Source organism: Arachis hypogaea, chromosome 4 (genome assembly GCF_003086295.3).
Source record: "Arachis hypogaea cultivar Tifrunner chromosome 4, arahy.Tifrunner.gnm2.J5K5, whole genome shotgun sequence".
Classification (NCBI taxonomy): Eukaryota; Viridiplantae; Streptophyta; class Magnoliopsida; order Fabales; family Fabaceae; genus Arachis; species Arachis hypogaea.
This window is the reverse complement of record NC_092039.1, coordinates 102,714,361-102,727,049: the sequence shown is the minus strand read 5'-3', so window position 1 is coordinate 102,727,049 and position 12,689 is coordinate 102,714,361. Positions and strand designations below refer to the sequence as shown.

Sequence of the window (12,689 nt, the reverse complement as noted above, 5' to 3'; positions counted from 1 at the left end):
GAACCGAGTTTGAGCTTAAGAAATAGACTCGATTGTTAATGAGATGAGTTGTGAGTCAAGCTCAATTTTCGTGAGTCGAGCTTAAACTTGGTCTAACTCGACTCAACTCGACTCACTTTCAGCCCTATTTACCGTGTGTATATATATAACACAACAATCAGTTTATATAAAAAAAAACTAGAGAAAATGAAAAATTGATTTTTAGTTTTTCGAACATTTAAGTTTTTGAGAATTTAAAAATATATTTAAATATCTAAATTCTTTAAAATTTGGACACATCGATTTCTTGGTCTAATTTGTCCCATTTAAAAAACTTTTGAGTAAACTACCAATTCTACTCTTGTCCATTTTTCGGAATAATAATGCGACCCTTCAAAAGAAATAGACAGCCCCGAAGTAAATCGTTTTTATCTTAAAGGGTCGCGTTGTCATTCTGAGAAATAGGCAGGACTGCAGGAGTCGAGTTGATAGTTTATGTGTGCATCTGTATCAACTATGTTAGTATAATAAGAGTTACATTTGATTTTTTTTGTTGGGTCTGGCAAACTCAATTAAAAATGAGAGATCGATATGTCCAAATTTTAAAAAGTTAAAGACTTAAATATATTTTCAAATTTTTGAAGATTTAAATATTCGCAAATAAAAAGATCAAATTTTATTATAACTTTTTTATTTTGTTATGCTTTATAAAAATGGTTGAAATTTAAAAGGTTAACCTGACTAACTTTTTTTTTTTATAAAAAAAAAAAGTTTCCAAATGTGGTAAATCTAGTTTTTTACATAAAGAAAAAAAATATATAAAATCCATAACTTGCTACTTCATTTCTTACTTCTAATAGCATATTATTTCTTTAAGTAACATTGTATTCTCTCCTTTATTTGGAATGCTAGTTAAAAAAAGAATTATAGAGTTTAGATATTAATGGTGTGTACAAGTATTATATTGTTATCTAATCAAATTATTATACTCATAAGACTATTTACATTATGGGTAAAGTATTATTTTAATTTTTAATATTTAGATCAAATTTTAATTTAATCTTTAATATTTTAAATATTTTATTTTAATTTTAAAAAGTTTAAATATTTTATTTAATTTAAAAAAAATAAATTGATTTAATATTATTTTACTATTAAATTTGACACAAATAATTAATATATTAAAAAAATAATATTTAATTTTAGTATGTAGATAAATTGATCTATAATTGATCACTAATTTAAAATTTTTTTTCTTAGATTCTGAATCATTAATAATTGATCGATAGAATTTTAAAATTCTTTTACAAAGAGATCGAAAAAAAAAGTGTTACAAAAAATGTTTTGATTATATTTTTTTAACAAAAAAAGATATAATTTAACAATAATATTGTTAATGTCAGGTCATTCATTTTATTAATTATTTGTGTCAAATTTAACGATATGACCACATTAAATTTGTTTTAAATTTTGAGACAAAAATAAAACATTTAAAATATTAAAAATTAAATTAAAGTATCACTTTTTAAAAGACTACCTCTAAAAGAATGATAATTTTTTTTTTGGTAATAATTTTTATATTGCAATCTAATGAAATCGTTATATTTGTAAAACTTTTAAATATTTAAGCTAAATAATAATACAAGTTTAATTTTAATTTATTGATAGTATAAAATATTTTATATAATTATTTAATTATATTCGTTTTCTATTATTTACGCAATTAATATAAAAATTAATTATTTTATACTCATAATATCAAAATTAAATTTTAATAATATTGCTTCTTATGATAATTTGTAGTTTCTTAAAATTAAAATTTTCACTGAAGTTTATATTTATTTCTACTGAGATTACATATACGTTAGTTGTTTCTATCCATTTTTTTAAACACTAAATAACAGATCAAAATTAAATACACATATATAGCCTATTTATATAATTGTCCAAATAATTGAAAAAAAAAAGGTTTATACAAGGAAAAAAGGTAATTATTCAAGGCTTGCACTTCAAAGTACCAGGAGATTAAAAGAGTGCAGACTTAAGAATTAAGACTGCGGTGGTGGATCTTGCAGTGGAGTAGAAGGAGGATTGAAGGAAAGAAATGGATCAGATTCTGAACAAAGTTGGGTCCTACTGGTTCAACCGCAAGGCTACCAAGCAACTTGACTCTGTTGGTGATGATATCAATGTACCTAATTCTTCACACTCTTTCTCTTCTTTTTCTTCCACTCTACATTTTTCTTTGCAAAATTTCAGGTTTTGATCATCTGGGTACTTGAGTTCTGGCTAATCAAATGAAAAAAAATCGAAACTTTTTTCGATTTTTATGCTTTTATTGATGCTGGTTTCATGGCTTTGATTGATGGGTATTTCTTGAAGCTCAATTGTTGATTATCCGTGTCCTCTCACGATCTGTGCATGATGCCAAAATTTAGAAAATTGTATTCTTTAATTTAAATCTCTTCTATGTATTATATAGTAAGTCAGTCTCTGAAAAACGAATTAGGAAGAGATGTTTGGTTTGTTTTAGGTTTTTTTTTTCTTTCTTGTATGGACATTTGGGTTAGGTATGGGAGGGGGGAAGGCGTACTGAGATAAGTAGAAGGTAGGAAATTTTTTTAATCAAGTGAAATTGATAGGGTTTTGGTTTGTTTTTATATCAGCAGGGAGGTGAACCCTTTTGGGATCAAGAGGTAACCTTTATCAGGGGTATTGGTTTGATATAACAATGTAAAAGATTGAGTTGACTCAATTGAGAATTTGCATTGGTGCCTCCTTGATCTGATTGTAATTCTCTTCTTGCAATGCCCACAATTGAATTTACACGTTGTAGTTAATTAAAGCCAGAGGTGTTGACTAGTTAGCTTGGAATTCTTAAACAAAATCAGGGGTGTCATTGGCATTAATCTCCGAGAAAAGTTGAGGATCTCAAATATTTTATTGCCGAAGGGGATATGCGACTGAGATTATGTTCGGTTGGGGGTATATAGGGTGAAAGTTTTGGGGATGAGATCCGAGATCTCCATAAATTTCAACTCAATTTTTACCCTCTAGCCAAACAAACCCGTAAATGAGATTTTGTTCAAGTGAGATAAAATGTTTTAAGAAGGAAAAATGTGGAAATGGATAGAGAGGGGAACAGAACATTGGAAAGTTGTGTGTAAGAGCTGCTATCATTTTATGCAGAAGTTTATTTCTAGAATCAATTTGATGAACTCTTTATCTGTATCGGTGGTCAGTAGATTGATGCACCTATAACTGCTAGTTTTGACTTTTGACTGAGAGTTAATTAGGATTAGTGTCACTGAAAGCCTTAGTTCTGCCTCGAATCAGTTTGGTGTTGACAGGTTTTATTTGTTCATTTTATTTTGCTGAAAATTTCAGGCAGAAGGATCTTATTTTGTTTATGACTTAATGATTTGTTTGGCTCTGTATTCTTATTGCTTTGAGTAAATTGTAACATAAGATATATAGATATTAGTGACGGTGGCATGGTGCAATTCTTAAGATTGGTTTATCCTCTTGCTGATGATTAAAATCACTTGTGACTTGTTAGTATTGGGATTTGGGAGTGTAATGTTTCCATTAGACTATTACTAAATGTTGAAGATGAGATTCAGTTGCTTAATTTTTAGATAACTCTTTATCTGTTGTTGAATAGTCGCTGTCAGACAGTATTGGAGGCGGTACCAGATGGTTGGTGAACAAAATAAAAGGTTTGTATTTCTTAAATATTTCTATCTATTGTTCAAGCATTTGTTTTTAAACTAATGTAGGGTGTGAAATGTGTACTGCATAGCAATTTCTTTAGTATAAATGAACTCCTTGAGTTACTAAGGCCATTTACATGTGCTTGAACCTACATTATAGTGTCATTATGTTCATGTGGTGAGTATTAAGTATCTTGAAAATTTTGAAATTAGAATCACTAATTACTATGTAGTGTAAACAGTGGGAGTTTAATTCCAGCCACTGCTTTTCAAGATCATTGTACTTTAGTTATGCTGCTAATAACAATTAGATACCCTGAAATGGTTCTTAAAGCTTTTGTATTGGAATTAAACATGCTTTGTAGGATCCTTATATGTTATCAAGTTATCAAATAGTATGTTACATATCACATACATACTAACTGAAACTATTTAGGTACAACTACGGATTTTGAAATTCAAAATCGAGTTTGAAACCCTTCTCCACTTGTTGCTATCTTGGTGAGTGTCATCTTATAATTTCTGATAATATCACCTCCCTCTAACTTGAAGATTTATGTCCACAGGAAAGATGCAAAAGCCATTAACCGAGTTGCTAAAGGAGTACGATCTTCCTGTAGGAATCTTTCCTCGTGACGCAACGAACTACGAGTTCAATGAAGAAACAAGGAAGCTCGTCGTTTACATTCCTCAAGTGTGTGAAGTAGGCTACAAGGATTCGTCGGTCCTGCGTTTCACCACCACCGTTACTTGTTATCTCGAAAAAGGGAAGTTGGCGGATATAGAGGGAATGAAGACCAAAGTATTGATCTGGACTAAAGTGACTGCGATTTCATCCGAAGGATCAAAGCTCCATTTCACTGCTGGTATGAAGAAAACAAGGAGCAGAGAAGCGTATGAGGTTTCAAGGGATGGTGTGACCGTAGAAAAATTTATATATATATATATATATACACCATCCTTTCGTGTCTGTAATTTGACAATATGTGATATAATTTTTTTTCTTCTTTTTTGAAAGAGATATAAATTGTCTGTTCAATGTTGTGATTTGTTGGAACCTGAGACATAATAGTAAAATCAGTTCTTGCTGTGTGGGTCGATCATTTTACTCTTTGTATTTCATCCTTATTTATGTTGTTCTATAATTATAGAGTCTGGATATAGAGATTATTATCACTAAAAAACAAAGTCAAGCAAAACACACAAAAGTGCTGTGCACCAGCCGGGAATCGAACCCGGGTCTGTACCGTGGCAGGGTACTATTCTACCACTAGACCACTGGTGCTCTTGTGTTTTCAACTATAGAAACTTATAATATTGTGTTTACTCGCAATAATGACTACTTTGAAACAAGGTTCTGAAAATAGTATATTTATATATAGAATATATAACTTTTTTTATATTTTATTATTTTAAATCAATTAATTGCTAAAAATTAGATTACTACTCTTTTTATCTTTTTATGTTTGTTTTTCTGACAAAAAATCGGATTTTTTCTTATATCCTTTCCTCTTCTTCTCTTGCGTTTGAATATCAAAAATTAAATTTTTAATTTTTGAATATCTACTTGTACTGCTTTATTCCCTTCACTATTAGTCTCGTTACTGTCATCGCTCCTCCTTGTGCTCGTGTTGTTTCCACAATTCCTCTGTACATTTTCGATTTCAATTCATCTTCACATTTTGGAATCCATTCTTCTAATGCGTTTAACGTATCATTTAAGTCATCTGAACATGTATCTGAATCAATTTTATTGTCTTAAATTTCCATTAAAATATACCTAATAAAACAAATTGAAATTCTTTTTAATATGCATAAAAAAGAGAGACACAAGTAATAAAGATTCAATTTAGTTTTATACTAGATAGATCCACCACTGAAACTATATACCTTGTTAAGAAGGATGATGGAGCAGTACCGTAGTAATAAAAGAGATCTATATATGATGTTTATTGATTTGGAAAAAGCGTACAATAAGGTACCAAAAGAGGTCTTATGGAAGGTTTTGGAAAAGAAGAGAGTAAGAATTTTATATATATTCGTGCAATTAAAGACATATATGATAGGGTTACAACTAGTGTAAGACTCAAGGTGGTGTGACAGAAGAATTTTTTAATGATATAGGATTACATCAGGGATCATCCTTAAGTCCATACCTTTTCATATTAGTTTTGGAAGTACTCACAGAGCATATCCAAGAGCCTGTGTCATAATGCATGCTGAATGATGATATACTTAGCTATCTAGGAATTAGAAGTGTACTTAAGTTATAAAATTTTGGGTAGGTAATTGTGTTACTGAAACTAGTATCGAACAATAGTGTAAAGGCCATGCAGATTATGCTGCTGTAAGCTCTTGTTCATGTAAGTTTCTAAGTTTATTTCACTATATGGAACAATGAGAGAAAAATTTAGATTCTATTGAAAGGAAGAATTAAGTTTCAAAAGAGCTTATTAAAGCAATTCAAGTTATTGGTCATTTTCTTGTCTAATTGTGCAAGGCAAGTAAAGGAGAATATTTTGTCTACCTTTCAACGCGGATGCTATTAACTCCATTATATTTGTCTGCAACAGATGGGGTTTTATATCCTATGCTGGTCTCTGGGATAAAAGTCACTTGATGAGACAAATTGAGAAGTATGTGCTTTCTTCTTGATGCCCTTCTTCATCTATATCATACTGATTTCTTAAAAATGAGGTGCATTAATTTATTTCAATTTCAGGTATGCTGGTATTTATACCTCTAGAGTGTCTAATTTCTTATATTATATACCCTTCATGTATTTCTGCTCCCAGAAACAGGTATCCAGATCATCTTCTCCCTAAAGCATTATGTTTCTTTTTTGCGTTTCAGCTGACTCAAATGTGTTTCTGTGCTGTACAACCTTGTGCATGATTCATACCCTTGAAGGTATATATATTTGTGCTTTACTTATCTTCAAAAACTGCACATGAATGCAAAGTAAAGGGAAAGTGAGGAAGAACTAACAACACTCAAGCAAGATGCTATCGATGAGAAAATATCACCCTTAAACTCTGCCCGGAAAGTAAAGAAGTCTAAGAAGCAAAAATACGAGAGGAGTCTTAAACATCACATTGGAGTTTAATTTTGTGCCAACATTTTTGTTCCCGGGTACATTTCTGTTTTTTATTGTTAACCAAAGGATTTAGTTTTGAATGTCTAATCTATACTTCATTAGCTTTTGCCCTCAATTTTCAAGCAATTGAGAATGATATATTTTTTTTCCCGAGTACATTTCTATTTTTTATTGAGTTTATTTTCTTCGTACTTTGATGAATATATTATTATGATTTGTAGATAATGTTTTTGGTTTTAATACAAGTTTAAATTCTAAGGTTGAAAATATTAACTCTTAGTATAATAAAAAATAAAAAACGTAAAAAAAAGAGTTCTATAATATTTTAAAAAAATTGTACGATTCTTTTTGAAAAACCCAAATTTTCTTTTAATTTTAAATTTTTTAATTTAGCGGCGGTTTTAAAACCGCCGGAAAACACGCGTCTAATTGAAATCGTGTCACTCGCATTTGGCGGCGGTTTTTTGAAAAATTGCCGCAAAATATTGATTTAGCGGCGGTTATACCTGCGATTTCTAAAAACCGCCGCCAAACACAATCCCGGCGCCCATATCCATGGCGGTTTGGTTAACCGCCGGTATTTGATTTTGCGGCGGTTTAAAACCGCCGCTAATCAAGAAAAAAACCGCCGCCAATTCCCGCCTCCCTTGTAGTGGATATCGTCCTTATGGAAGAGTCAAGAGAAGACTTAAATAAGAAGTTGGATTTATGGAGCTCTAGAAATATATAGTCTATGCATAAGTCGTAGCAAGATGGAGTATATGGAATGTAAGTTTTGCTACCGATGGAAAACCCCTAATATAAAGGTGAAGATTGGAGAAAATATCCTACGAAAAATTAAAAGTTTTAAGTATCATGGGTGCATCATACAGGATAATGGTGAGATTGAACATGATGTAAATCATAAGATCCAAACAGGTTGGTCAAAATAGCGGAGTGCGTTTGGTTTTATATGTGACAAAAAATGTCTTTAAAATTTAAAGGTAAATTCTATCACACTGCTATCAGACCGGCTATGCTTTATGGTACATAGTGTTGGACAGCCAAAGGGGAGCACGAACATAAGTCAAGTGTGGCAGAGATGAAGATGTTGAGATAGATGAGTGGTCATACGCAATTAGATAGAATAAGATTATGAAGATATAAGAGACAGAGTTGGAGTAGCACCTATTGTAAAAAAGATGGTAGAATCGCGTCTCAGGTGGTTTGGACATGTGACAAGAAGACTGACAGAGTACCCCTCAGGAGGGTGGATGAGATGGAAGATGGAGAAGGAGTGAAAAGTAGAGGAAGACTATCCATGGGGTAGTCAAACGAGATCTACATGTAAACGATCTCTCTGTAGACATAATATATGATAGAGCTCAATGGTGTCATTTGATCAATATAGCCGACCACACCTAGTGGGACAACGCTTTGTTGTTGTTGTATGCATAAAAAAAGACTTAAATTTAATTAATTTTACACAAATTTTATAAAATAATATATTAAATTTATATAACTAAAAAATAAAAAACTTTCACATAATTAAAAAATTATATACCAGCAATGCTTTAAAAAAATTATTGTCTAATATAAAAACATTTTACTTTTGAAGGCACATTTATTCATACTATGAATAAAAAAAGACACATACAACTCTGTTTATTTTAAATATGAATAAATAGCGACAACAGTAACTAATAACTCAGACAGCAGCAACGAAAATATAGAGAAGAGATGTCAGCAACAAAAACATAGAGAAGAGACATGGTAATAATGAAAGTAACGAACACAAGGAGGAGCGATAACAGTAATGAGACTAGTAGTAAAAGAAATAACGCAGATACACAATAAAAAGAAATGTTCAAAAATTAAAAATTTAATTTTTGATATCCAAACGTAAAAAGAAAAAAAAAGATGTGAGAGAAAATCTCATTTTTGGTAAAAAAAAAAAGAAAGAAAAAAAGAAAGGAAATAATAATTTTAATTTTAATTTTTACTTTTAAAATATATTTAATCTTGGTCATTAAATTTATTCTTACATTCTCATACATCCTCAAACTATATATATATATATATATATATATATATATATATATATATATATATATATATATGAACTTTTATAATGCAAGTATTTCTTTAGCAAAACTTGCATGTGCTGTAATAAGTTGATAATTGAATAAGTGAAATTATAGTTAGTGAAGAGTTGCTTTGGTCGATAATGGTAGAAAATTTATACGGAAATGGGAAAACAAAAAGTTGAAATAAAAATGGCGTTCATATCAAGAACTTGAAACTGAATATGTTTTTGTTTTGTCTGAAAGAATTTGGATTTTGAAAAAAAAATGAAATTGAATGCATTAGCATGGCCAAGGAGAAAATAAGAAAAAAAGAAAAATAAGTTACAATAAACGGAGTTATCACTACAAAAAAATACCCATTCAGCCACACTTTTTTTAGGCTACATTTAAAAAGCGTAGCCTATTCTTAGAATAGGTTACGCTTTTCTCCGTGTTTCCTTTTTGTTGGAGAATAGGAAACACATTTGTGGCATCACTTGAAAAGCGTCTCCTTAAATGTTATAGATATCACTTATAAAGCATAGCCTTATCTTAAGAGCTATGGCTTCACTTTTTTAACCAAAGGAAGCGCTTTTAAAGAGTAACCTATTTGTTATGTTTTGGGTGTGCTTTAAAAGCGTTGCCTAATGTAAAAACCCCAAATACACGTATATAGGACTTAGTGAAATTTTTTTTGTTTCTTCTTCATCGAATGCCTTCAGTCTTTCATTCCTTCTCTCCTACCCAAAGCACATAACACCCAGTGAATTTTTTCCCCTCTTCCCCCTTTTTCCTTCATAGCTCTACTACGCCATCACATGGCTCTTCTCCTTGCACCACATCCTCACACGGCTCTGCTACGCCACGCCACGCCACCACCGCGGCTCTGTTACACCGTACCGCTGCCGCAGCTCTGCTACTTCGCAACGATGCCGCAGCTCTCTTACGTCGCACCACCTCCTCGCCGTGCCTTTCTGCTTTGCTCCGCGTCTCCTTTGCTAATCGTGCCGCCTCTGCTCCGTCTATCCCTGCTCAATTCACTCTCTCATCGACGACAGGTAGGCTTTTAATCTTTTTTCCTGATTTAGGCAATTAGGGTTCTTAATTCCCACTAGCCTGTGTTAAATTTAATTAGGGTTCCTATATCACAATTTCATTTTTAATTAGGATTTTTCTATGTCTGGTTCAATTTCTGCCATGCTGTCTGTATTAGAAGCTTTTTCGTGTCACATTTGAGCATTATTTGTTATTATTAGTGTTGAATTCTAGTTTTGTTCTTTATTCAATTTCTGATGAATTGAGGGTTTTAGCTTTCTCGTGTCATACCTACTAGATATGACCCTTGTTAATATGCTTCGTTGTAAGATCATAGAGCTAAGGGTGTTCGAAACTGATTCTAATGGAGACGAGAATATTATCAGCTTTTATTCGGAATAATTCCAGTTCCTGTTGTTGATTGGATTGGCAAAATTAATATAAAATCAATAGAGACAGGACTTGAGGCTGATTTATCTTACAAATCAACTCATTATTTTCTTGGATTTGGTGGAAATCAGAAAGTGGTCAAAGGGAAGATCCTTAATTCATAAACTTTGAATGTTCTGTATGAAGTTGATGGTCATTGGGATAGGTATTATATTGTCTTTAAAATTTTTCACTTATCGATTCTTAAACAATTAATTCTATTCTATGTTAGATTTATGCTAATTTCATAACCATTTTGATGGGGTAGAACAATAAAGTGAAGGATACAAATAACAGGAATGCGAGAGTGATATATGATGCAAAAGAAGTCATTAATGGGCTGCAAGCACCAATTGTTAAGGATGCAGAGGTAACATATATAAGACTATTCTTATGTTAAGCACTAATTTCAAGATTTCAGAGATTTTGGTTGATTTATGTTTGCAGCACCAATCAGATGGATAATGTGGATAAGAGACCAGGGATGTTGAGGAGCCCAAAATACACCAACAAGTGTGTTGATGAAGTATTTCTGGCCAGAAAGTCCAAGTTTGGAGTTGTTTCTGGAAAAGAAAATGCAAAGGTTATTTTATTTGTCAAACTCATGATTCTTATTCAGCTTGGTTGGTTTACTTCTTCATTCAATTACAGTTCTCTCATTATTTTATAGTTATCGAGGTTGAAGTTTGAACAAATTAAAATTGTTACTATCTTACTATGTTCAGGAAAATCCATCTTTGGAGAAAACTACTACTAGTAACTTGAAGAATGTTTTGGTTTGTTCTACTTCAGCTGCCAAGAGACAGCAAAGGAGTTCATGGTTTGCCTCATTGTCTATTCATCACTTGATATCATTGTCAACTTTTCACTATTTTTTATTCTATTCATAATTGTTGGCAGCATGGAGAATTCTGCTACTTCAGGTGAAGTTAACAAGGATGGTATATTGCAAGCTTGTCAAACAACTGCCGAGTGTAGCCAAGTCAATTTTTGAAGTGTTTCTGAACTTTTGTCAGCTGCTGATAAATCTTCTGGATTGACTGCAATTGATGTGGTATGAAATCATAAGTTGTGGGATTATAATTTAGATTCTGTATTTTAAGGAGGTTATCACTTAATATTATAGGGCAAAGCATTAAGAGGTCTGGCTGCACCAAAGCCATGTGCCCGAACTGGTTTAGCTGCTGAGTCAACTGAAAGATGTGGGGATATGATATCAAGCTTTGCAGCCAATTTCATATCCAAATACCATATTCCCGGTCGGAAGGCTCCTCTGGATCTTACTTTAAAGACCGGTATGCGGGTGATATCATCCTCTTCTTTGAATTGGTGAGAGGATATATATTTTTGTGCTTTGTAAAGATTTCTTTTACTTGCTAGCACACTATGGTTCTAATATCCTTGTTGTGTTCTTTGTTTTCATTCTGCATAAACCATATTTATATCCAAGTTTTAGGGTCCATAGGTCACTTACACATCATATCAAGCCCAAATTCTCCTTCCCGCCATGTACTACAACAGGTCATCTTCCTCTCCATTTTTCACAAGTTACAATATTCTCTTTTTTATGCAATAGAATTGGAGTTCTTAAGGAAACGACAAGTTTTTTGGGAAGAATCATTCCAGGACCTCTATTACATGCTTTGAAATAACACATGTGGCATCTTTTATGGTAATTATATGATCTTTTTACTTTGCTATTTCCTTTATCCTTTTTATGTTGTTGTGCTATCCTTTTGAATTCTCATTGGTGTCAGTGTTTTGTGATATTGTTTAAGTATTTTATGCATAATGATGAACTATCATAATCAAAATGCACTTGTTTCTTCACTAGTATAGGCTAGGCTTTTTCTTCTGTGAATTTGTGTATTTATATATGATGAAATTTTGTGGTGATGTTTTACTCCCTTTTACAGTTTGCACTTCTCAGTTTGTCGTCATGTTTACTGGTGGTGACAGCTCTGGGAGTCCCAAATGCTTCTGCAATGCTTATATTTCTCGGTAGTGTCATTACACATTGGCGTTGCAACACAGGATTTTTCCATAGTTATTGGTTGCATTGTTACAACTTGTATCTTACAGTAATCATGGTTTTAGTTTACATTTTCCTGATTTTTATTTATTTATAGTTTATTAGTAGTAAATTCTAAGTGGTCTAATGTATATTTTGATATGGGTATGTTTAATTTAGTGTGAGATGTATGAATACTCATTTATGATACATTTCAATATTTTTAGTTCATTATAAATATATTTTGTTAAAGGATAATTTTTATTATTTAAAGAATATTGTATGGTATTATTATGTATTTATTTTTATTTTATAATTTTTGACTAATTAAATTAAAAAAATAGGATTATATATAATCATATTACTAAATATTAGGTTTT

The 12,689-nt window shown here is 31.5% G+C and overlaps 1 protein-coding gene, 1 long non-coding RNA gene and 1 other non-coding gene across 3 annotated transcripts; 2 read left to right on the top strand and 1 right to left on the bottom strand.

The window, feature by feature from the left end:
* The first annotated feature begins 1,926 nt into the window (after positions 1–1,926).
* LOC112797091 (uncharacterized protein At5g01610) lies at positions 1,927–4,795 on the top strand. The gene is made up of 3 exons (XM_025839850.3): positions 1,927–2,170; positions 3,644–3,698; positions 4,259–4,795. Exons 1-3 carry the CDS (start codon positions 2,084–2,086, stop codon positions 4,705–4,707), a joined length of 591 nt encoding a protein of 196 aa, XP_025695635.1. The 5' UTR covers positions 1,927–2,083; the 3' UTR covers positions 4,708–4,795.
* A 111-nt stretch (positions 4,796–4,906) lies between these two features.
* On the bottom strand, positions 4,907–4,977 carry TRNAG-GCC (transfer RNA glycine (anticodon GCC)). Its single transcript has one exon. It is a non-coding gene; the product is annotated as a tRNA-Gly (tRNA).
* A 5,388-nt stretch (positions 4,978–10,365) lies between these two features.
* Positions 10,366–10,876, top strand: LOC112794360 (uncharacterized). The gene is made up of 3 exons (XR_003818368.2): positions 10,366–10,464; positions 10,567–10,668; positions 10,746–10,876. It is a non-coding gene; the product is annotated as an uncharacterized lncRNA (long non-coding RNA).
* Positions 10,877–12,689: the final 1,813 nt, after the last annotated feature.